This window comes from Oryctolagus cuniculus, chromosome 7 (assembly GCF_964237555.1).
Source record: "Oryctolagus cuniculus chromosome 7, mOryCun1.1, whole genome shotgun sequence".
Lineage (NCBI taxonomy): Eukaryota > Metazoa > Chordata > Mammalia > Lagomorpha > Leporidae > Oryctolagus > Oryctolagus cuniculus.
Genome location: NC_091438.1, coordinates 46,551,697 through 46,576,760, shown reverse-complemented (window position 1 = coordinate 46,576,760; position 25,064 = coordinate 46,551,697). Strand labels below are relative to the sequence as shown.

Here is a 25,064-nt window from a genome sequence, read left to right as displayed (position 1 = left end):
GGGTCCGCGGTAGAAGTTTGTGCAGGAAGCTGTCTGGAATGGAGTCCCGGAGCCATTCCCACTAAAGGGCTCCTCCTTCCCTTTTCCTTGAGGGGAAGGGCTGGGAATGCCGGGAATGCTCTTGCTGCCTTGGAGCCCATCTCCCCCACTACCTGCGGCTGCGCCCCTCCCTCTCCCGCCTCAGCTCCCCCTGCTTCCTTGGCTTCTTCACACCTCTGCACTCCCTGGAAGGGACCTTGCCAGGTTCCCTGGGCCCAGAGCTCCATGGAGAGGCTGAGCGGGGGCTGTTTCTGCCTGGCACAGCAGAGGCTCCTCCTCCCGTTTGGTGCTAGGCTCCGGTGGAGGAAGGGGTGGGGATGCTGGGCTTTTTTTGGCTGGGAAGAGAACCTCTCCCCAGGTTCCTGGAGCCAGAGCATCCCTGGAACACATTCCATTTGCTATCTCTGAGCTTGGGCAGTGTGGCCCTGGGGGGCTGGACCTGCAAACGATAGGACAAGTCCAAATCTTTTCTTAAGTAGGTAATAGACCCTTTTGACTCCCCTGGCTCTGTCCTCCCACCCTGCCTTCCGCCAGGCATCACAGCTGTCAGTCTCTCTGAGTATCTTCCCTGGAAGGGGAGGCCACACTCTGAGGCCTTCAGTATTTGAATGAGTGCTCGGAGGAAGGCCCCTTTTCTCCTGTGGGAGGGAGGTGTCTGTTAGGTGGGGCCTGGGGGCTGCCTTCACTCAGGGGAGGAGAGGGGATTGTGGTGACTTATATATTTAGTACATGTGAAAAGTCGAGCAAACTCTTTAAACTCTTAATGGAGCCAAGTTCCCCAGGACTGTATCACAGGAAATAGATTCTTTTTGGCCTTTGGGTCTCAGGACCAATAGCAGCAGCATCACCTGGGAACGAGGTTACGAATGCAGATTCCCAGGTCCCACTCCAGACCTCCTGAGTCAGCGGCTTCTGGGACCAGGGCCAGCAACCTGTGTCTTAATGGGCCCTCCAGCTGATCTGCTGCTCAGATAAAGTATGAGAATCCCTGTATGCAGGGCACTGACAGAGTAGTCAGCGGTTGGGCAGCTAGAGGTCTCTGAGTGGTTTTTCCCCTCATTTTTATCTGAAAGGCAGACAGACAGAAAGAGAGGGAAAGACAGAGAGCCTCCATCTGCTGGTTCACTCCCAGATGCCTACGATAACCAGAACTGGGCTGGGCTGAAGCCAGGAGCCCAGAACACAGGTCTCGCATGGGGGTGATGGGGACCCAAGTACTTAGGTCATCATGTGCTGCCTCCCAGGGTGCACATCAGCAGGAAGCTGGATCACAAGTAAGAGAAGCTGGCGCCCCAGCCGCGCACTCCCATGTGAGATGTGGGTGTCCCAAGTTGCAGCTCAACCACTGATTCAAATGCCTTCCCCAAGATTTCTTATTTGAAGATCAGAGTTACAGAGAGAGGGAGAGACAGAGGTCTTCCATCCACAGGTTCACTCCCCAGATGACTGCAATGGCTGGGGCTGGGCCCCGCCAAAGCTGGGAGCCAAGACTTCTTCTGGGTCTTCCACGTGGGTGGCAGGGGCCCAAGGACTTGGGCCATCTTCCACTGCTTTCCCAGGCGCATTAGCGCATTAACAGGGAACTGGATTGGTAGTGGAGCAGCCAGGACTCAAACTGATGCCCATATGAGATGCCAACGTTACAGGCGATGGCTGAACCGGCTCCACCACAGCACCCAGCCCCCACCCCAGGTTTCTGAGCTTCTGTTTCAAGCTCCTCGGATGAAAGTCTTTTCTTTGTTTTCTAGGATTCCTCTTCCCATGGAGCAGGCATCCACCATGGCTGAGTCCCGGGGCCCCGTAGACCATGGAGTTCAGATTCGCTTTATCACAGAGCCGGAAGGCGGTGTGGACCCGATCACCCTCCGTCGTGGTGCGCGACGCCCAGCGAAGGACGCAAGAGCCAGTAGTTACGGGGTCGCCGTGCGCGTGCAGGGCATTGCTGGGCAGCCCTTTGTGGTGCTCAACAGTGGGGAGAAAGGTGGTGACTCCTTTGGGGTGCAGATCAAAGGAGGCAACAACCAAGGGGCCTCAGGAGCTCCGGGCTCTGACTCAGAGCTCCCTGAGAACCCGTACTCTCACGTCAAGGGGCTTTCTGCACCCTCGCAGGGCAGCACATCTGATGAGGAGCTGGGGCCCCCCTGGAATGGGAGGCTCCTCCGTTCCCAGTCCCAGGCCTCCCTGACAGGCTCGGGCCCTGGGGGCTACAGCAACAGGAGCGCCAGCTTGCTGGAGCTAGCGCCCCAAGAGGCCTCCCCAGCTAGCACCATTGACACTGCTCCCTTGTCTTCCGTGGACTCACTCATCAACAAATTTGACAGCAAAGGTGGGGGCCAGACCCGGGGCCGCACGGGCCGCCGCTCGCGGACACTGGCCCCAGAGCAGCGCAAACGGAGCCAGAGCCTGGACAGCCGGCTGCCTCGGGACACCCAGGAGGAGCGAGAGCGCAAGTCCCCCAACCACTGGGACTCTGGCACAAAATACGACAACGACGTGGGCAGCTCGAAGCAGGCGGCCCAGAGCCAGAGCGCTCTCAGTGGCTTTAGCCGTTCACGGCAGACTCAGGACTGGGTCCTTCAGAATTTTGAGGAGCCACGTGGGAGACCACAGGACCCCGCCATGCTGCAGGTCAGACCCAGCCCCTCCCTGGCTTCCCACCCCTACCCCTTCTTGTCAGCCCTGGGACTCCTCACTAAACCAAATAACCTAGGGCAGAAAAATCTCCACGTTTCACTCTGCACTTTGTCCAGCCACCTACGAGGTGCTGTGCACACACACCAGGTACTCGCAGGGGGAGAATTCTAAAGAAAATGGACCTATGGAGGAAATCACTGTTAAGAAGCGTGCAGAGGGGCCGGCGCCATGGCTCACTAGGCTAATCCTCCGCCTTGCGGCGCCGGCACACCGGGTTCTAGTCCCGGTCGGGGCACTGAATTCTGTCCCAGTTGCCCCTCTTCCAGGCCAGCTCTCTGCTGTGGCCCGGGAGTGCAGTGGAGGATGGCCCAAGTGCTTGGGCCCTGCACCCCATGGGAGACCAGGAGAAACACCTGGCTCCTGCCATTGGATCAGCGCGGTACGCCGGCCGCAGCACGCCGGTCCCGGTGGCCATTGGAGGGTGAACCAATGGCAAAGGAAGACTTTTCTCTATGTCTCTCTCTCTCTCACTGTCCACTCTGCCTGTAAAAAAAAAAAAAAAAAAAAAGAAGTGTGCAGAGTTCCTTGTCACGACCCCCACCCCTCACTGGGCCTCGGTCCTGGCATTTGCCAGGTGTGCGGCAGGCCCAGCGCAGCTCCCTGGTGCTTGGCTGCATTCCACACCTTTGTCTCCCACTCAGGAATGCAAGTGGGGCAGCGACTCCACTTGGAGACAGCTTCAGGCCATTCTAAATGTGAAGCATTCGTAAACTCTGACACGGCAGCTGTCATTAGCGATGAGTTAGGGGTGACACAGCTGCCAGTTGGTTGAGGTCTGCTTGTTGAGGAAAACGTGGTTGGAGCCAGAGCACAGAGCCGCATCTTGCTTGGACCTTGCCTGGCATGCGGCCCAGGCCGTGGCCACGCTGCCTCCCTCCTGCTCTGCAGGCCTGTTCATCACGCTCACCACTACCCCTGCTTCCTCTGAACCCCACGCAGGCTGCTAGCCAGCATCCCTATTTCTTTCATTCTTTTTTTTTTTTTTTTTTTGCAGTTGCAGTTGAAATCAACGCCAGACCTTCTCCGAGACCAGCAGGAGGCAGCCCCGCCGGGCAGTGTGGACCACATGAAGGCCACCATCCTTGGCATCCTGAGGGAGGGGTGAGTGGCTCGCTCACCTCCCTTTCAGCTGCAGCCCCTGTCTCCCCTGTTTTTACTTCCCTCGGCTGGGGTGCCTCCCCCCTCCCCTAAGCCTCAACACCGTCCCTTTATCCTGCAGAAGCTCCGAGAGTGAAGCCTCCTTGAGGAGGAAGGTTAGCTTGGTGCTGGAGCAGGTGCAGCCGCTAGGGGTGAGTGGCTGTCTCTGGGTGGGCCTGAGGGTTCGGGGCAGGGCTTTGAGGGCTCAGGGGATCCAGATGCAGACTCACTGCTGACCGCCTACCCCCAATTTCTTTGGCAGATGGTTTCTTCTGGTTCTGCTAAGGGCCTGGCAGGGCAGGGGGAGCTCAGCCGCAAAGTGGAGGAGCTACAGCAAAAGCTGGATGAAGAGGCCAAGGTGAGGGGTGAAGGATTTACAGGGAACAAACATTGGCCTGGGCAGCACAGGGCTGGCTCTTCCAAGCAGTGGACTGAACACTCCTGCGTCCTGTGAGATGAGAGACAGGCATAGTCACTAGGCCCAGCAAGGGCCCGCGGGGCGTCCTGGAGCTTAGCGAGGCTCAGCTCACGAGAGATCCAACTGCTTCCACTGTGTTTGCCTTGTGAGTTCCTGTCCTGGCTCTGCCATTTCTTGGCTGTGTAAAGTGTGAGAAATTTCCTTCAATTCTCTGTGCCTCCATTCTTTTCATCCTCACAATAATGACTGAATAATAGGAGCTCCATTTTTTTTTTTTGATTACAATTTTTGTAGTAGGTACTGTTCTGGTGATACGGGATCATTACAGCAACCATGGAAAGCAGGCATCCTTGACCTTTTTCTGATGAACAAACCGAGTGTCCGAGGGGTCAAGTGAATCATTCGTGGTATTGAGTTGCAGAGAACGAATGGACAAATGAAGCTCAGTCTTATTTATTTAGAAAGTTCTATTTATTTAGGAAGCACAGAGAGAGAGGCAGAGGCAGAGAGAGAGAGAGAGAGAAAGACCTTCCTTCTACTGGTGCACTCCCTAAATGCTCACAATAGCCTGAGCTGGACCATGGTGAAGCCAGGAGCCTGAAACTCCATCTGGGTCTCCATGTGGGTGTCAGGGACCCAAATACTTGAGCCATTATCTACTGCTTCCCAGGGTGTGCATTTGTAGAAAGCTGGACTTGGAAGTGGAGGCAGGACTTGAACTAAGCACTCCAGTATGGGATGTGGGTGTCCCAAGCAGCATCTTAACCATGGTGCCAAATGTCTGCCCCCAGCTCAGTTTTGTTCCAGAGCTTATATACCCTTTTTTCAAATGTTGTCTCCTTCTTTCACAGAATTGCCTTCTGTGTAGTTGATGCTCAGTAAGTGTTGGACTGTAACTGTTTCCTGGAGAGCAATGTTGTGTGATGATAAAGTGGAGGGAGCTGGGGTCCTATCCCGGTACCATTACTTGTTGGTGTATAACTGATCCTGGACAAGTTCTCCAAATCTTCTTAGCCTCTGATTCCTCAGCTGCAAAATGGGAATCATGATGGTAGCGTTATTTATTATTTACTTGTTTATTGCTGGGTAACCAATCACCCTAACAAACAAAGCAAACAGGAGTTGGGGACCTTTTTTCTGCCAAGGGCCATGTGGACATTTATAACATCGCTCGTGGGCCATACAAAATTATCAACTTCAAACTTAGCCTGCTGCAGATGTATTGAATTTCGAGGCCCACCTCTGGTTGCCTTGGCAGGGCCAGACCACGTGACATCGAGGGCCTGCTATGGCCTGCAGGCTGGACGTTCCCCAACCCTGGCTTAGAACAAGCGTTGCCCAGTGTCTAAGGTCCAAGAATCTGGGATCAGCTTCGCTGGGTAATTCTGGCTGTGGGGGTATCAGCCTGGCCTTTAGCTGTGGCTGTCATCATCAGAAGACTTGACTGAGCAGGGCTGGAGGGCCTCACAAGGCTGCTGGCTGGAGGCCTCAGTTCCCAGCCATGTACACCTGTTCTCGGGGCTGTGCTCCTCGCAGGACGCCAGCTACCTTTCCTCGGCCTGAGTAAGTCAAGCTTCTAGAAGCGGTAAGGAGGGAGCTGCTGCGCCTTCTTACGCCCCAGGCTCAGAACGTATGCACCGCTTCCTCGTATTCCTGTTTGTCAGAGGGAGTCCCTGAGCCCATGCATGTTTCAGAGCAGAGTTAGGCTTCGCCCTTTGAAAGCGATGTCAAAGGGTTTGTGGACACATCTGAAACCATCACGCATCCTGAGGATTGTTAGGAGGGTTAAATGCAGATAATACTCACATGGCCTGGATAAAGTGGCTGTCATATAGCGAATGTCTAGCAAACGTTACCCATCCCCATTATCCTGTTCCTCCTGGGAGCCTTTCCCCACTCCCTCCTGCTGTACGCTCTCCCCAGAAGAGGCAGAAGCTGGAGCCATCCCGGCTTGGGCTGGAGCGGCAGCTGGAGGAGCAGGCAGAGGAATGCAGGCGGCTGCAGGACCTGCTGGAGAGGAAGAAGGGGGAGGCGCAGCAGAGCACCCAGGAGTGAGTGTAGCCGTGGGCGCACGCGGGGCCCCCTGGGAGGCACGGGCCAGACTTGGAGGTCAGCCCTCGGTGCGAGGGTGGAAGGAAACACCATCTCTTGAAGCTCCAGATCCCTCCTCCATCGATAATGGTGATTCAGAACCTGCGCCTCAGGTTCCTGATCTGTAAAATGGGCTTCATGCCCGTTCCCACCTCCCATGAGGCTTCACCCATCCCTCCAGGGGCTGTTTGTGCAGTGAGTGCGGAGTGGCGGGTGCTGAGCGAGGCTCCCGAGGTGCCTCAGCGAAGCAAACAGCTGAAGGGCTCTGTGCTCGCAGAGGCCCAGTTTCTAGTGAGAGGACACAGACGGTAAACAAAGCTGTTATGTAGGTGCATTCGTAACATGCGAGAAGGCGTGCGCAGAGCAGGTTAAAGCAGACCAGGAGGGCCTGGTGTAGAGGAGCAGGGCGTGGTGTTAACTCGGGGAGTCAGGGGGAGGCCTCATGAGGGTTTGAACAATAAGTCTTTATGTAGGAGAGCCATCAAGTCTTTGACTGTAATGTAAATTAAAAATATGTTATCTCAAAAACATAAATAAGATATTAAAGATAATTTTTTTTCATTTTCAATTCTCTTTATATACAGAAGATCAGTTTAGCATACATTAAGTAAAGATTTCAACAGTTTGCTCCCACACAGAAACATAAAGTGAAAAATGATAGATGATTTTTTAAATGATGATGAAATCAGATCAGACCTATTGTCATGTTTAATCCCAGTGAGAGTCAAGTATAAGATATTAAAGATAATTTTAAATGAAAAAAAAAAAATAAGAGATTTGAGCTGAAAAGGAAGTCCAGACTAACCGTACCTTGGAAGTGTGCAGGGAACTGCCTGCCTGACAGCGCCCCATTGTGTTCCCTGTCATCAGGCTCCAGAACGTGAAGCTCCTCCTGGACCAGGCTGAGAGCGTGCGCCGAGGGCTGGAGACGCAGGTGGCGGAGCTGCAGAACAGGCTGAAGCAGGTCCAGGGGCCTGACCCTGCCAAGGAGGTGCTCCTGAAGGTAGGGAGTGGCCTGCCGTGCTCTGGCCTGGCTTCCCTTCAGCGGGAGCAGCCCCCGTCTGCTTGCTCGTGGTTGCCCCAGAGTATGGGAACAGGCAGCTTATGGTGGGTGCTCTGGGTGTGCTGTTGGGCAGCTTCCATGGTGGGGTGGGCTGGAGCCCAGAATAGTAGGTTTCCTTGACCTTATTTAGGCATCTTGGAGGACAGATGGCACCTGGTACTGTGCCTCACACAGGTGCTCCAGAATTTTTAAAAATATTTTATTTGTTATTTATTTGAGAGGTAGAGTTACAGACAGTGAGAGGGAGAGACGGAAAACTCTTCCATCCACTGGTTCACTCCCCAAATGGCTGCAATGGCTGGAGCTGGGCTGATCTGAAGCCAGGAGCCAGGAGCTTCTTCTGGGTTTCTCACATGAATGCAGGGGCCCAACCACTTGTGGCTGTCTTCTACTGCTTTCCCAGGCCATAGCAGAGAGCCAGATTGGAAGTGGAGCAGCCACTGGTGACCATATGGGATTGGGCCCCTGCTTGGGCCCCTGCACCCCATGTGGGAGACCCAGAAGAAGCTCCCAGCTCCTGGTTTCAGATCCATTCAGCTCCAGCCATTGCAGCCATTTGGGAAGTGAAACAGCGGATGGAAGATCTCTCTCTGTCTGTCTTCTCTCTCTCTGTAACTCTGACTTTCAAATAAACAAATGAACAACTATTTTTTTAAAAAAGATTTATTTATTTTGAAAGAGTTACAGGTAGAGGGGAGACCAGGATAGAGAGGGAGGGAGATCTTCCATCCACCGGTTCACTCAGCAGATGGCCACAATGACCAAATCTGAGCCCGGATGAACTCAGAAGCCAGGAGCTTAATCCAAGTCTCCCACATTGGTGGCAGAGGCCCAAACACTTGGGCCATCCCTCTGCTGCTGTCCCAGGCCATCATCAGGGAGCTGGATTGGAAGTGGAGCAGCTGGGAACTGACAGCCATGTAGGATGCTAGTATTGCAGGCAGGGGCTCTTACCCGCTACACCACAACACCCGTCCCTTGTTAAATACTTTTTGAACAGATGAGTGAGTGAATTCCTAGAAGGATGGCTCTTAAGACAGTCGCCCCTGTGTTTTCTACCCTCCCTTTCTTCAGGACCTGTTTGAGACCCGGGAGCTTCTGGAAGAGGTCTTGGAGGGCAAACAGCGCGTGGAGGAGCAGCTGAGACTCCGGGAGCGGGAGCTCACGGCTCTGAAGGGCGCCCTGAAGGAGGAGGTGGCCTCCCGGGACCAGGAAGTGGAGCACGTGCGGCAGCAGTACCAGCGAGACACAGAGCAGCTTCGCCGGAGCATGCAAGACGCGACCCAGGCACGTGGCAAGGGTGGGGGCTGGGAGTGAGGGGCACTGTCGGGGGATGGGGCTGCTCAGGGTCTTCCATTTTTGGACTTGCTCTGGTTGCAACTGGGAATTCCCCCGAAAGATACCTGTGAGATGTAGGAAACCTGTAAGGGCAGGAGGCAGTGCAGGGCAGTGGCCCTGAGGAGGGGTGACTGAAGTCCCGTAGGGACATAAGCGGGGGAATCTTCCTGGAGGTGTTAGAGGGGAGCACTGTGATCTGGGGAGAGAGCCTTATGCCAGCAGAGCCCCGGCTACCACTAAGGTGTCAGGGTGCAGCTGGCCTGGTGCCCTCTGGGCCCGAGCCTCCCCCTCTCCATCTCACACTCTGGCTTGAAGCGAGAGCTCCCTCCTGAGCCTCTTGGCATCCGACTCCTCCCTTCCCCAGGACCACGCAGTGCTGGAGGCTGAGAGGCAGAAGATGTCAGCCCTGGTGCGGGGGCTGCAGAGGGAGCTGGAGGAGACCTCAGAGGAGACAGGCCACTGGCAGAACATGTTCCAGAAGAACAAGGAGGAGCTTAGAGCCACCAAGCAGGAGTGAGGCTCTTGCCCCGCGCCCAGGACTTCCTATCCACTCTGGGCCCTGCTGGCCCGTTTCTCAGACTGCTCCTCTCCATATCCTGCTTCCTCCCCCTGAGTGGGTGCGCAGTGGGGGTGGTTTTTGTTGTCCTACTAACCTCCAGACAGGATGCCTGACCCTGTGCTGTTTGCCTTTTATTTCTCTTTGCCGGCTCAGGCTCCTGCAACTGCGGATGGAGAAGGAGGAGATGGAGGAGGAACTTGGGGAGAAGATGGAGGCCTTGCAGAGAGAACTGGAGCAGGCCCGAGCTGGGGCTAGAGACACCCGCCAGGTTGACGAGCTCAAGAAGGTACTTGGGAGTTGGGGGGCAGGATGGCAGATCTACCAGGGTCTCCCTCCTGGAGGGGACGTCTCCTGGGTCTCAGCTTTAGGGCCTGTCCTGTGTGCTGTCCTTCCAGCACAGCAGGGCTGGCCTCCCCCCATTGAACCGAAGCTTTCTAACCGGAAGGGCTGTCAGTGGTGAGGTTGGGGAATGGCCAGAGGCTGCTGGCTGCCTCCCAAGAGCCTTCATGGCTGGCAGCATTTAGGTGGATTTGTGAAACTCCAGGGTCATTTTTCTAGGCTCAGAAACTAATTAGGTCAGCATAGCAAAAGCTGCTCTTTCTTGGTGGGGATTATTAACTGTGTTTATGAAGAAATGCTTACAGTTAGAATGCCAGTTGATTAATTTACAAAGAGAAATGGCATCGCATGAACTGGAATATTTGCATTGGCATGGCCAGCTGACCTACATGGAAGCCAAATTGTTATCTGAAAGCTGTTCAGAGAACATACAATCTGGACATGGAGAATTAAAGGATCCGGTATTTAACACATCTATTTCCCCAGTCTCCAAGGCGCAGTCTTGCTCATGGGCCCCTGGTACTTGAAGTTGATGTCAAGATTCCCTCTTTGGTCTTTTTTTTTTTTTTTTTAAGTTAATTCTCTTTTTTTTTTTTTTTATCATGCATGGGTGTGGATGATATTTTATAAAAGAACAACAAATGGGCCGGGGCCGCAGCTCACTAGGCTAATCCTCTGCCTGTGGCACCAGCACACTGGGTTCTAGTCCTGGTCAGGGTGCTGGATTCTGTCCCGGTTGCTCCTCTTCCAGTCCAGCTCTCTGCTGTGGCCCAGGAGTGCAGTGGAGGATGGCCCAGGTGCTTGGGCCCCTGTACCCACATGGGAGACCAGGAGGAAGCACCTAGCTCCTGGCTTCAGATCAGCACAGCACGCCAGCTGCAGTGGCCATTTGGGGGGGCGAAACAACGGAAGGAATACCTTTCTCTCTGTTTCTTTCTCACTAACTCTGCCTGTCAAAAAAAAAAAAAAAAAAAAAAAAGAACAACAAATGATAAGGTCATAAAATTGAAGTGAACATTCAAATAATTTGCTTATGTTCCTGGTGTTTCGTTTTTGAAGGATAAAAGGCAATTAATTATTTTTGAATGATTTAGCTATCTTTAAAAATCTTTTCATTAATTGGAAGCTGGCATTGCTGGCCTGCTGAAGAGCCTTCTAGCTGTGCATGTTAAGGACTCACTGTGGTACATAGGTAGCAGGTGCTTAGTTAGCATTAGTAAATTGATCTATATTTATTACTTTTCTACCATAAGACAGCTTAATTGTAATCAAGATTACCATATTTTGTAATAAAGATAGAACTGTAAATGACTTTTTTCCAGATGAATAAAAACCAATTACACAAAATATTTGGTGGAGAAAAAACATAATAAATGTTAACCAAATAACCTTTGGTGATTGTTGCATTATGTACTTTAAAATTCTGTTTTCTCAGAAAAACTCCTGAAAGAGCGGTGAAGTTGAAATTACTCTTACACTTTTACTGCGTTGTTTTGAACTTAACTATCCAGGGTAGTTTGGAGTCTGCTCACTCTATAAGCTGACAGAGGAATGCGAGAGTCCTCGGGCCAGTCTGCTGATTGATTATGCTGAATAAAGCTAAAAAGCACTAGTGTTTCACTGATCTCATACATCAAGTATATTTTATCAAGCATTTAATTAAGAAACAAAATATACATTAGGAAAGCAAATTCACCAAGTGCAACATGGACCATATGCTTTTTCTTGTAATTAGTTTTGTTAGTGTCTTACATTGAAGAATCACTACATATTACACATTCCTTTAGCCTAATTGGGGTTCTTTGTGAATTTCAGAAGTAGCTAATAGCTAAAAGAATTAGAATCAGAACGTATTTATTTATTCGAAAGGGTGAGAGAGAGAGAGAGGGAGGTCTTCCATCTGCTGATTCACTCCCCAGATGGCTGTCATGGCTGGAGCTGCGCCTATCCAAAGCCAGGAGCCAGGAGCTTCTTCCAGGTCTCCTATGTGGATGCAGGGGCTCAAGGACTTGGGCCATCTTCTACTGCTTTCCCAGGCCATAGCAGAGAGCTGGATGGGAAGAGGAGCAGCCGGGACTTGGACTGGCGCTCATATGGGATGCTGACACAGTAGGCGATGGCTTTACCCACTATGCCACAGCGACAGCCCCCCTTCAATATATTTCTCTAAATAGCCAAAATTAATTTATTCATATCTTCATCCACTGTCCCTCCACATGTTTATTGAATCATATTTAATATGCCACCAAACTCATTCTCTTAAAGTATATAGTTCAGTGGTTTTTAATATATTCACAAAGTTTAGTACATTCATAAAACCCTGCCGCTACCTAATTCTGGAATGTTTCCATCATCCTAGAAAGCTATCCCGTACCCATTAGCTGTCATTCTTCCCCTCCCCTGGCAACCATTCATCTACTCTGTGTTTCCCTGGACTTACTCCTCTGGCTAGTTCCTGAGTCTGGCTTCTTTCCTGTAGCAGAATATTGTCCCGTTCCTCCAAGTGGTAGCACATTTTAGTGTTTCATTCTTTTTCGTGGCTAATATTCCTCCCCACAGATACACTGCCTTGTGTCCATTCATCATTTGGTGGACATGTGACTGGGTTGTTTATGCATTTGGATGATAACGAATCATGCTGCTATGCACGTGCAAACTTTGGTGGGAACATATATTTTCAGTTCTTCTGAGTGTATAGCAAAGTAGTGGAATTACTGGGTTGTATGGTAACTCTGTGTTTAAATGTTTGAACAGCTGCCCAGCTTTTTACAAAGTGGCCACACCATTCCACATTCCCCCAGCAGTGGGTGAGGGCTTTTCTTTTTCTTCCTTTCTTTCCTTTCTTTTATCTCTCTCTCTTTCTAAAAGATTTATTTATGTATTTGAAAGTCACAGTTATAGAGGAGAGGCAGAGACAGAGAGAAAGGTCTTCCATCTGCTGGTTTACTCCCCAAAATGGCTGCAACAACCAGGACTGGGGCAGGTAGAAGCCAGGAGCCAGGAGCTGCATCCAGGTCTACCATGCGGGTGCAGGGGTCCAAGCACTTGGGCCATCCGCTGCTTTCCTTGGCTCATTAGCAGGGAGCCAGATTGGAAGTGGAGCAGCTGGGTCTGGAACCTGCATCGCTGCAGGCGGCAGCTTTACCCCTGCCCCAGCTCCAGCCCCAAGGGCTTCCCTTTCACCACGTCCTGCTGTCTCAGTCTAGCCCTTCTGTCGCAGGAGCTGCGCAAGACCCAGGAGGAGCTGGGAGAGCTGCAGGCCCAGCTGCAGAGCCAGGAGGTGGCGGGGCGGCAACGCGACCGGGAGCTGGAGACGCAGCTGGCAGCCCTGAAGGTGGAGGCGGAGCGAGGCCAGGAGCTGGAGCAGCAGAACCTCCAGCTACAGAAGACCGTCCAGCAGCTGAGGCAGGACTGTGAAGAGGCTTCCAAGGCAAGGGGAGTGGGCCCAGGGCTTAGGCGGTGCAGGCGGAGGGGCTGAGGGCGCGCACACTCTGGCGGGTAGGTACCGACCGGCTGCCCGGTCTTCCGTGTGAGTGTGCACGCAGGCGTGGCCCGGCCAGGGGAGTGCACAGCCTCTCGGAGGGGCTGGAGTCCCAGGGAGGCCTCTGGCGTCCCCCACGGCCGCCTGCGGTCTGAGCCACCGCTCCCCGAACCGCCCGCAGGCCAAGCTGGCGACCGAGGCGGACTACGCGGTGCTGGGACAGCGTCGCGCCACAGTGGAGACCACGCTTCGCGAGACCCAGGAGGAAAACGATGAATTCCGCCGGCGCATCCTGGGTCTGGAGCAGCAGCTAAAGGAGGCGCGCGGCCTGGCGGAGGGCGGGGAGGCGGTGGAGGCGCGACTTCGGGACAAGGTGCAGCGGCTGGAGGTGAGTAAGGTCTATCGCCCATGCCAAGTGCTCCGGCATCGCTGGCTCGCCTTGGGTTTGTTTCCTGGAGTGTACGCTTGTGTGAGGGTTTCACACTTTTGCACTGACCCCTGGCTTGCTCACTGGGTCTCCGCTTCTAGGCGTTTCCTCTAAGCCAGTGCGCACTGCCCACTTTGTCCATGATCGCCTCTCTAGTCCACCCACCCCCAAAAGACTTGAGCCTCAGCTCAACCCCGCCTCCCCCCCCCCCCCCGCCCCCACGCCTCCAGGCGGAGAAGCAGCGGCTCCAGGAGGCCCTGAATGCCGCCCAGGAGGAGGAGGTGAGCCTGGCCACAGCCAAGCGGGCCCTGGAGACCCGGCTGGACGAGGCGCAGCGCGGGCTGGCCCGCCTGGGGCAGGAGCAGCAGGCGCTGAACCGAGCCCTGGAGGAAGAGGGCAAGCAGCGCGAGGTGCTGCGCCGCGGCAAGGCGGAGCTGGAGGAGCAGAAGCGGTTGCTGGACAGGACTGTGGACCGACTCAACAAGGAGGTGTGCAGGGGTGGCTGGGCCCTGCGGTGGGCGGTGGGCGGTGGGCCCGGTTGTGTGGCCTTGACTTTCCCCAGATGCCTTGTTGGGAAGGCCAACGCAGAACTTCCCCAAAGCAGCATGGGTTCAACTGCACCTCCGTCTTCTTGCCCCCCACCCCACCCCGTTCCTTTATTTGTGGTCTTCCTTCTTGGAGAGTAAGCCCTGGGACTCTTCCTTAGGGGGCTGTAGGATAACAGCCCAGGAGTCTTCACTGGCTGAATTTTAAGTGTGGGGGAGGGGAAGGAGAAAGGAAAGAAAGGGAATGCATTGCTTTTGGCTGGTAAGGTTCTTGTCCATCTTTTTATGAAACGAGCAAACACTTAATGCTCATACTAAAGTACATGGCTTTTTTTAAAAAAAAAAATTTATTTGAAAAGCAGAGTTACACAGAGAGAGAGAGAGAACCAGCAAGATCTTCCACCTGCCGTCTCATTCCACAAATAGCTGCAATAAGTAGGGTGGGGTTAGACCAAAGCCAGGAGCCTGGAACTCCATCCAAGTCTCCCTTATGAGTAGCGGGGGCCCAAATATTTGGGCCATCTCCCACTGCTTTCCCAGGCCATTAGCAGGGAGCTGGATCCAAGTGGAGCAGCTGAGACTTGAACCAGCACTCCTGTTGGATGCTGATGTCCCAAGCGGTGGCTTAGCCCACTGCACCACAACAGCCCCAAAGTACATGTTTTAATCTCTGAAATTGGGTTGTGTCTTGTAATCGATGTTATGTCATATTTCAATTGACAGATTTTTTTCTTAGTAGTACGTGTTAGAATGATTGGCACCTTAGGTTTGCTGAAATATGGTCATTTAAGGTTTACTGTGTCATGCACTTGTAAATATGTAATTAACTAACATAGTTCTCACAACAGCCTTCTAACACGGATACAGTTATCATCCCATTTTAGATGTTTTAGTTCTAGGTGGGGAACCAGAACCCAGAGAGAGTGTGTGACTTGGCTCTGGTCACTCGTGGGTGGTACGGCTAGGATTTGAACCGAGGCATCCGTGGGTAACTACTAGCCACGCGAGAGACCTAGTGGAAGGAGCATGGGAGAGGGCTGCCTCGGCAGGAAGCAGTCCCGTGCTGGGGGCTTGGGCGTCTGGTCCGGAGCTAGGACAGGAGCACCTGTTACAGGGGTACGGTGCTGAAAACTCCTTTTCTGTGCGTTAGCTGGAGCAGATCGGGGAAGATTCCAAGCAAGCTCTGCAGCAGCTCCAGGCCCAGCTGGAGGATTACAAGGAAAAGGCCCGGCGGGAAGTGGCAGATGCCCAGCGTCAGGCCAAGGATTGGGCCAGCGAGGCTGAGAAGACCTCCGGGGGGCTGAGCCGGCTGCAGGATGAGGTGGGAGCCTACAGGGCCTGAGGATGGGACCACCTCAGTGTCCTTGGGTGTGAAGATCGGTGCCTCTTCACTGGCCCTGTGCTCAGGGGCCCTGGACCTGGGTTTGGGCCTCACCCCTGTGGGATGAGGGTGGAGGGAGAGGGTGGAGGGAGCCAGGCACCGCAGGTATAGGTAATAGGGGTGCGTTCTCTGTGGAACAGTGGTTATCGAGTTTGCTGCCTGTGAGAGTCACCTGGGGAGACTAAAAAATCACAGTGCCCAAGCTGTGCCCTGTATCACTTCAATCATGGTCTCTGCTCAGAAACTACTAAAAGGAAGAAAGGGAGAAGGAGAGAGGGTGGGGGTGGAGGAGAAGTGCAGGGAGGGAGGAAGGGAATATTGTTAAGCTCTTAGAATCGTATCTATGAACTATATTGAATCTGTTAAAAACTAATTAAAATTTAAAACAAAAATTTTTTTAAAAAGTCCTGATCTCTGGCGGTGGGAACCAGGATCAGTCATTTTAAAAATTGCTCAGGTGACTTGAATTTGTGTAGAGGATTATAAAACAACAAAGAAAATGGACTAAAAAGTCAGTCTGCTTTTTATTACTATCATGTGCCAGTAATTCCAAAGAATGTTCCTGATGAAACCCCCCCCCCATCCCATCCTGCTGCCGCCCGGGGGCAGGCTACACCCGAGCCGCCCCTCAACCCTGCCTCCTGATACAATGCTGAGCCCTTGCACTTGTCCTTCTCCACAGACCCAGAGGCTGCGGCAGGCCCTGCAGGCATCCCAGGCTGAGCGGGACACAGCTCGGCTGGATAAAGAGCTGCTGGTCCAGCGGCTGCAGGGGCTGGAGCAAGAGGCAGAGAACAAAAGGCGTACCCAGGATGACAAGGCCCGGCAGCTGAAGGGCCTTGAGGTAAGGACTCAGGACCACCGGTCCTGGCATGGGCGCGACTTCCGTGGGGAGAGGAGCCAGCGCTCTCCACGCTTCTTCCTGTACTGGAGATCAACTCTGGTGGCTCGCAGCTGATGAGTTACAGTTGGCTGCAGTGTTTTTTGTTGTTTTTTTTAAAGATTTGTTTATTTGAAAGTCAACAGTTACATAGAGAAGGCGAGGCAGAGAGAGAGAGTAAGAGAGAGAGGTCTTCTATCTGCTGGTTCACTCCACAATTGGCCACAATGGCTGGAGCTGCGCCAATCCGAAGCCAGGAGCCAGGTGCTTCTTCCCAGTCTCCCATGCAGGGAGACTTGGGCCATCTTCCACTACTTTCCCAGGCCATAGCAGAGAGCTGGATGGGAAGTGGAGCAGCTGGGATCCCATATGGGATACCAGCACTGCAAGTAGCAGCTTTACCTGCTATGCCACAGGGCTGTCTCCTTGCTGCAGTGTTTTAAACAACTTTTAATTGCCACTGTTGAGAAATTTATAGACAGAAAAATTTGGGTTTTTGGCTTCTTTTGTATTTGGAAAATGTGAACTTCTAGTCCTGAGTTCCGCATGGCAGTAGTTAGCTGGAGCTGCGCAATGGAGTTCGACAACAGCAAACGTGGGTTATGCTGCGTGCCAGGCACTCGTGACTCGTTTAATCCTACCCTGTGGACTAGGTAGTCTTGTTTTCTCTGTTTTACGGACAAGGAAAACTGAGGGACAGAGAGATTAAGTAACTTGCCTGTGGTCCCATAGCTAGGAAGTGGTAGATCTGACTTGCAAACCCAGGTCTGGCCCCAGATCCATACTCAGCCCCGACCTGGTGCTTCCTGGCTTGCGTTCACTCCCACCTGTACTCTGCTGCTTCAGTTTCTGAGCCTGTCTGTTTCAGTCTTGGTCTGTGGACTTGGGTTTCTCTCTGTCTTCCCATTAGGGAAATAGGATTTTCTAATGAGGAATGCAAATACTGGAGATCAGAGTCATATAAGGAGCTTCAAAAAGCTAGTGGAAAATGTAGATTATCTTTTTTTAAGACTTATTTATTTATTTGACAGTAAGAGCTAGAGAGAGAGAGAGATCTTCCATCCACTGGTTCGCTCCCCAGATGGCTACAACAACCAGGACTGAACCAGGCAGAACCCAGGAACCAGGACCTCCATCTGGGTTTCCCACATAGGTGCAGGGGCCCAAACACTTGGGCCATTTTCTGCTGCTTTTCCAGGCACATTAGCAGGGAGCTGGATTGGAAGTGGAGCAGCCAGGACAGTGCGGCCATATGGGATGCCAACATTGCTGGTAGCAGCTCTACCCGCTATGCCACAATGCCAGCCTATGTTATCATTTTAAAAAATGATTTTATTTATTTATTTGAAAGGCAGAGTGTTAGAGAGAAGGAGAGACAGAGAGAGAAAGACAAAGAGAGGGAGAAAGAGAAAGTCTCCTATCGCTGGTTCCTCCCCAAATGGCCACAATGGCTGGGACTGGGCTAGGACAAGACCAGGAACCTAGAACTCCATCCAGGCCTCCCACATGGGTGGCAAGGGTTTGAGTACTTGGTCTGTCTTCCACTGCTTTCCCAGGCACATTAGCAGGGAGCTGGAGTGGAGCTGTTGGATTTGAACTGGTGCTCTTACGGGATGCCAGCGTCACAGGCAGCTGCTTAACCTGCTGCCCCACAACTCCAGCTCCCACATAATCTTTTAACTCTATTTTCATACAGACTCTTTGAAGCCCCCTCATGATTCCTGGGGATTGTCTTCCTGCCAGGGGGCCGTGACCAGAGCCGCCCTCCCTGAGCACACCTGGTCAGCAGAGGGCACTAACTCCATGTTGGCTCTGGGCAGGGCCAAGGCCCAGAGTTAACTGTGGCCAGAGAGAAGCTTACAGAGGCTGGGCTTTGAGAGGGGCCAGGTCTGACTGTGGCATTCGGGTATCTAGCATTTGGGGCAGATTTTTTTTTTAATTTTGAAAAAGAATTTATTCCATTACAAGCACTGACCCAGTCATGGAGAGTGCCGGCCTGCTGGTGACAGGTCACGCAAGATGGAGGTGCTGTTACCCTAGTGGTCAGGACTAGCTCCTTAAAAAAATGCAACTTTTATCAAGGATTAATTAATTAATTTTTAAAAAGATTTATTTATTGGCCAGCGCCGTGGCTCACTTGGCTAATCCTCCGCCTGTGGCGCCAGCACCCTGGGTTCTAGTCCCAGTTGGGGTGCTGAGTACTAGTCCCGGTTGCTCCTCTTCCAGTCCAGCTCTCTGCTGTGGCCCAGGAAGGCAGTGGAGGATGGCCCAAGTGCTTGGGTCCCTGCACCCGCATGGGAGACCAGGAGGAAGTACCCAGCTCCTAGCTTCGGATCAGCACAGCGCCGGGCATAGTGGCCATTAGGGGAGTGAACCAACGGAAGGAAGACCTTTCTCTCTGTCTCTCTCTCACTGTCTATAACTCTCTCTCTGTCTCTGTCTCTCACTGCCTAACTCTGCCTGGCAAAAAAAAAAAAAAAAAATTATTTATCTATATGAAAGGTAGAGTTACAGAGAGGCAGAGGCAGAGAGAGAGTGGTCTTCCATACCTTGGTCTACTCCCCAAATGGCCACAATGTACGGAGTTGCACCAACCTGAAGCCAGGAACTAGGAGCTTCTTCTGGGTTTCCCGCACAGGTGCAGGGGCCCAAGGACTTGGGCCATCTTCTACTGCTTTCCCAGGCCACAGTGGAGAGCTGGATTGGAAGTAGAGCAGCTGGGTCTCAAACCAGTGCCCACATGGGATGGGTGCCGGCACTGTAGGCAGTGGCTTAACCCACTATGCCACAGCACCAGCCCCACTTATATTTGTTTTTAAAATTAAATTAATCCCAGGCTGGTGCTGTGGCATAGCAGGTAAAGCCATGGCCTGCAGTGCCATCATCCCATATGGTCGCTGGTTCCAGTCCTGGCTGCTCCATGTCCGATCCAGCTCTCTGCTATGGCCTGGGAAAGCAGTAAAAGATGGCCCAAGTCTTTGGGCCCTTGCACCCACGTGGGAGACCCAAAAGAAGCTCATGACTCCCGGCTTCAGATTGGTGCAGCTCCGGCCATTGCAGCCAATTGGGGAGTGAACCAGTGGATGGAAGACCTCTCTCTCTCTGCCTCTCCTTCTCTCTCTATGTAACTCTGACTTTCAAATAAATAAATAAATCTTAAAAAAAAAAAAAAAACCAAATATAATCTATTGATTTATTCTTTTCTTTTTTTTTTTTTTTTTTTTTTTTTTTTTTTTTTTTTTTTTTTTTTTTTTTTTTTGACAGGCAGAGTGGACAGTGAGAGAGAGAGACAGAGAGAAAGGTCTTCCTTTGCCGTTGGTTCACCCTCCAATGGCCGCCGCGGTCGGCGCGCTGCTGCCGGCGCACCACGCTGATCCGATGGCAGGAGCCAGGAGCCAGGTGCTTTTCCTGGTCTCCCATGGGGTGCAGGGCTCAAGCACCTGGGCCATCCTCCACTGCACTCCCTGGCCACAGCAGAGGGCTGGCCTGGAAGAAGGGCAACCGGGACAGAATCCGGCGCCCCGACCGGGACTAGAACCCGGTGTGCCGGCGCCGCTAGGCGGAGGATTAGCCTAGTGAGCCGCGGCGCCGGCCTGATTTATTCTTTTCAACTTGACATTGTACCTGTGGTGTAACTGTCCAGTTAGAAACACACATCTTTACAACTTGGTGGTATGAGGCAGAATTAATGTGTCCTTGTGCCCTAGGAAAAAGTCTCCCGGCTAGAAGCGGAGTTAGATGAGGAGAAGAGCACTGTGGAGCTGCTCACCGACCGGGTGAATCGTGGCCGGGACCAGGTAACCGCTTCTTCAGCCCCCGTCTGTGGCTACCCCTGCGTCCACAGCCCCGTGGCCCTCTCCTGTCTCACAACCTGGGGAGTTCTGGCTGCGGAATCTGTGCATGGCTGGCTCTGCTCCAGTGTCTGGTCCGCTGCGGCGGGAGCTGGCAGGACCCCTCAGCTGGGAAGGAGCTGGGAATCCGTGTGGAGGGAGGGATCCTGGTGGCCTGGCTGCTTTGGTTCAGGAAGGATGCTGGCTCCTGGTGAGACCGACGAAGCCCGTCGAACATCCTGTGGCTCTGTGCATCTGAATAGGCTGTGATTTCTTCATTGCGGGGGATCTGGGGGCTTTGAGGTTCAGAGCCAGTCCTCGGGGCCTCTGCCTCACTCAGGTGAGCCTGCGCTTCGTCCTCAGCCCTCGTCACGCCTGGTTCCCCCACCCATCCCCCCAGGTGGATCAGCTGAGGGCAGAGCTCATGCAGGAGCGGTCTGCTCGGCAGGACCTGGAGTGTGACAAAATTTCCTTAGAGAGACAGGTGAGGGGGAGTGGTCTGGAGTTTGGGGTGGGCCCCAGGGGTGGCTGGAACGACTAGGCCGAGTGCTGACCTCGAAGGCCTCTGTGCTCCTCAGAACAAGGACTTGAAGAACCGCTTAGCCAGCTCAGAAGGCTTCCAGAAGCCCAGTGCCAGCCTGTCCCAGCTCGAGACCCAGAATCAGTTGCTGCAGGAGCGACTGCAGGCCGAAGAGAGGTGACCCGAGCCTGTCCTCCCCTCTTCCCTCTCCTCCTTCCTCCTGGGCTTTGCTCCTCTGGCCCTCTCTCCGTCTTTCACCTCAGATCCGGCCAGCCTGGCCTCCCCTGTGTGTGGATCTGTCCTGGGTCCTTCCCAGTCCAAAGGTGGGGCTCCCGCAGAGAAGTCCTTGGAGACGGCAGGGGGCCAAGCAAGGGTTTCACCAGCAATGACAACAGCCGGAGACCATCCCTCCACCTCACTTTCCCAGGGAGAAGACGGTTCTACAGTCCACCAACCGAAAACTGGAGCGGAAAGTGAAAGAGCTGTCCATCCAGATTGATGACGAGCGGCAGCATGTCAACGACCAGAAAGACCAGGTGAGGGGCTGGTGCAGTGGTGTAGTGGGTGAGGCCACCGCCTGCAGTGCTGGCATCCCATATGGACGCCGGTTCGAGTCCCGGCTGTTCCACTTCTTTTTTTTTTATTTTTTATTTTTTATTTTTTATTTTTTGACAGGCAGAGTGGACAGTGAGAGAGAGAGACAGAGAGAAAGGTCTTCCTTTTGCCATTGGTTCACCCTCCAATGGCCGCCACGGCCGGCGCACCGCGCTGATCTGAAGGCAGGAGCCAGGTGCTTCTCCTGGTCTCCCATGGGGTGCAGGGCCCAAGCACTTGGGCCATCCTCCACTGCACTCCCGGGCCACAGCAGAGAGCTGGCCTGGAAGAGGGGCAACCGGGACAGAATCCGGCACCCCGACCGGGACTAGAACCCGGGTGTGCCTATTGAGCCACGGCGCCGGCCATGGCTGTTCCACTTCTGATACAGCTCTCTGCTAATGGCCTGAGAAAGCAGTAGAAAATGGCCCAAGTTCTTGGGCCCCAGCACCCACGTGGGAGACCAGGAGGAGGCTCCTGGCTCCTGGCTTTGGATTGGCCCAGCTCTGGCCATTGCGGCCATCTCGGGGAGTGAACCAGTAGATGGACGATCTCTCTCTGCCTCTGCCTTTCTGTAACTGCCTTTCAAATAAATAAATAAATCTTTAAAAATAAATGGAAGGAAGGAGGGAGGGAGGGAGGAAGGAAGAAAGGAAGGAAGGCAGGCCCAGGAAGGGAAACAGGAAGGAGCAATTCCAATGTCATTAAAAAAAAAAAAAAAAAAAAAAAGACCAGGTGAGACCATGGCACCCTGGGGCCAAGCAACCATGAGCAACATGTATGTTATACATTTGCCTAAAGTCCAAGAGAGTGCCCATCTCCCTAAGTCATTCAAAGTCAGACTTTCCTTGGATAAGGACAGAGAGAGCATATGTATTGAGTGCTTGTGATGTCCAAGGTTCTCTTTCAGAGTGTTATGGCACTCGTTGATTAATTAATGAAAAAATTTTATTTCTTTTCATTTTTTTTGGAAGGCAGAGAGAGAGATCTTCCACCTGCTGGTTCATTTCTCAAATGCCCTCCAAAGCCAGGGCTGGGCCAGGCCAAAGCCAGGAGCCCAGAACACCCATGTGGGTGCCAGGGACCTAGGTACTTGAGCCATCATCTGCTGCCTCTCAGACTATAATATAGTAGGAAACTGGATTGGAAGTGGAGTAGCCAGGGCTCAAACCAGGCACTCTGACATGGGACGCAGGCATGCCAAGCACCTGACTGAAGCTGCTGAGTCAAACACCCACCCCTATTCGTTCATCTTAATTCCCAGAGACAGCCCCATGTGGTGAGGGAGCTTGCTTAAGGTCACCACATTTTTCCAAGGACAGCTATCCCAGCAGGGTCCCAGGCCGCGGCAGCAGGCGCTTTTCTAATGCGGGGACTTGGTGTCTTGCCCAGCTAAGCCTGAGGGTGAAGGCTTTGAAGCGGCAGGTGGATGAAGCGGAAGAGGAAATCGAGCGGCTGGACGGCCTGAGGAAGAAGGCCCAGCGCGAGCTGGAGGAGCAGCACGAGGTCAACGAGCAGTTGCAGGCCCGGATCAAGTCCCTGGAGAAGGACTCCTGGTAAGGGCCGCCCCCCACCCCGCCCCGCCGCAGCTGGAGCAGGAGGGGACCAGCCTCTCCCACGCTGGATGAGTGGCAGCTCTAAGCTGCGACTACGTGGTCACGTGGTCCTGGCTGGAAGCCGGCGTGCTGGTTTCTGAGTGTCTCAGCCCCCGTCCTGCACCCTGTCTCTCCAGACCTCCGACTGTGCATTTCTTCAAGCCTCAGAAGCATGTGAGCGGCCTTAGCACGCAAAGCGTGGCTGTGTCAACCTTTCCCATCGCCCTCCCTCACTGGTGTCCTCTCTCTCACTCAGGCGCAAGGCTTCCCGCTCAGCTGCTGAGTCAACGCTCAAACACGAGGGGCTGAGCTCAGATGAGGAGTTCGACAGTGTCTACGACCCCTCGTCCATCGCCTCTCTGCTTACGGAGAGCAACCTGCAGACCAGCTCCTGTTAGCTTGTGGGCCTCATGGGTCCAGAAACTAGGCTCGAGGCCTACCCTGGCCAGCCCTCCTCTGCCCTGCGCGTCTCACATTCCTCCTTGGGGGTGGCCTGGTTACTCAGCTCCCCGATCCGGAGGGCTCTGTGATGGCGATAGAAAGACAGCAGTTATAAGCGGATGCCTGGGCTTTCCTCTCCCCACTGGAGGTCGCTCGAGCCCTTCCCCTAAGTGCCGATCCCCCCTTCACTGCCCTCGCGGTGGGAGGATAGTGAGCGCGCAGCCTGCGGTGGAGGGGGAGTGCTGAGCAGGAGAGGAGGGAGTAGAAATTGCCATGTGTATATAGCTTTATTTCTTTAGCCCTTCACCCCAAGGCTCGGGGAGATTCCCTGTGATAGTCTCCCTGAATTCCTACGACCCATTTCTTCCTCCTTGGGAGCAAGGTGAGGGAGACGTGACAGGTAACGGCCACGCAGGCGTGGCTCTGCCCACCTCGCAGATGCTCCTCTTTGCACAGCCCCGGGGGCCCACGTGGTGCCCCCATGCCCCTCCAGTTCCTCTGTTTTTGTTTCCTCCAAGCCAGCAGGTCCAAGGGACCCTCTATCCCCTCTCCTCCCATCTCGGCCATTCCTATGCTGCTCCTTCCCTCTCAGTGCCTTAGCCAGGGTGAGGAGATAAGGATGCTCTTCTTGCCTTTTGTATCTGCACATTCATACCTCTGCCAAGACCAGCCTGTCGCCTGCTGGCACCCTCAGCTCTCCCCGCTGCCCCGGTGACGAATCGAGAGCCACCTGCTTCTCTGGCAGACGGACTTTGTGTAGGGCCGTGAGAAGGTGGTGGGGGCTGGGGTCTGCTCAGGGCTTCCGTCCTCCCTCCTCTGTGACTACCGAGGTGGTTTTGAAGGAGCTGCACCTGGGAGCCCTGACTGCGGTCTTTACCAGTTCCAAAGCAATGGTCCCACTCTCTGCAGTCTTCCTGTGGCTTCTCTACCCAGATGCCCCCAGTCTCAGTAGGGAACCAAGGGACCTTCATTTTCTCAGGAACTTGGCCCTGGTTCAGGGTTTTTTCCTGGGCCCAGAAGGTGACTCTTGACAGAACTGGAACGAGGCGATGGGAGACTTCCTCCTCCTTTGGGTTTTGGGGGGACTGAAGCCCTGGCAGGGAGGGGGTTAGAGGGATGATTCACCTCGCATTTCCTGAGCAGGTCCTGTGGGCAGCCTGAAGAAGGAGGCTGTTCTCACCAACGACTTGTAATTTCATGATTTTAAAAAACTCTTATTTTCTTCTGCAAATCAGACGTTCTCTTCCAATCCAATGCAACCTTGACTGTACTTTAAATTAAATATTAAAATTATATATCTGCGTTGAGATTCTTGGCTTCGTATTCTTTTTCCTGGGCTATTTGGAAGTCCATGTTTCAGGAAGAAGTAATTTTATTGAACAGCTCAGAGGCTGAAACTGGAGTTTTCTTGACAGTGCTTTTCAAAGGCCCTTTACAACAGATAGAATGGGACCTTGGAGCTTAGGAAGTGTTCATAGCATTCTCCATTCTCTCCTGAATAACCTTCTGGGAATAGCAAGGCCAGAAAATGCCTTCTTTGGGAGCCAGTGCTATGGTGTAGAAGGTTAAGCCTCTGCCTGTAGTGCCAGCATCCCATGAGAGTGCCAGTTCAAGTCCCAGCTGCTCCACTTCTGATCCAGCTCCCTGCTAATGGCCTGGGAAGGCAGTGGAAGATGGCCCAAGTTCTTGGGC

The 25,064-nt window shown here is 53.4% G+C and overlaps 1 protein-coding gene across 2 annotated transcripts in view; it reads left to right on the top strand.

Annotated features, from left to right (window-relative positions):
* Positions 1 to 24,679, top strand: part of CGN (cingulin) — a 28,469-nt gene extending 3,790 nt beyond the window's left edge. Inside the window, exons 2-21 of one of the 2 annotated variants that reach the window (XM_008264044.4) lie at positions 1,788 to 2,667; positions 3,728 to 3,834; positions 3,953 to 4,022; positions 4,133 to 4,228; positions 6,212 to 6,339; positions 7,250 to 7,382; positions 8,517 to 8,729; positions 9,145 to 9,293; positions 9,493 to 9,625; positions 12,899 to 13,108; positions 13,341 to 13,547; positions 13,817 to 14,074; positions 15,282 to 15,452; positions 16,195 to 16,356; positions 20,100 to 20,189; positions 20,623 to 20,706; positions 20,801 to 20,919; positions 21,170 to 21,278; positions 22,729 to 22,892; positions 23,188 to 24,679. In XM_008264044.4, coding sequence (XP_008262266.3) covers positions 1,801 to 2,667; positions 3,728 to 3,834; positions 3,953 to 4,022; positions 4,133 to 4,228; positions 6,212 to 6,339; positions 7,250 to 7,382; positions 8,517 to 8,729; positions 9,145 to 9,293; positions 9,493 to 9,625; positions 12,899 to 13,108; positions 13,341 to 13,547; positions 13,817 to 14,074; positions 15,282 to 15,452; positions 16,195 to 16,356; positions 20,100 to 20,189; positions 20,623 to 20,706; positions 20,801 to 20,919; positions 21,170 to 21,278; positions 22,729 to 22,892; positions 23,188 to 23,329 — 3,612 coding nt within the window. In that variant the 5' untranslated portion in view covers positions 1,788 to 1,800 and the 3' untranslated portion in view covers positions 23,330 to 24,679. 2 annotated transcript variants of the gene reach the window in all.
* Positions 24,680 to 25,064: the final 385 nt, after the last annotated feature.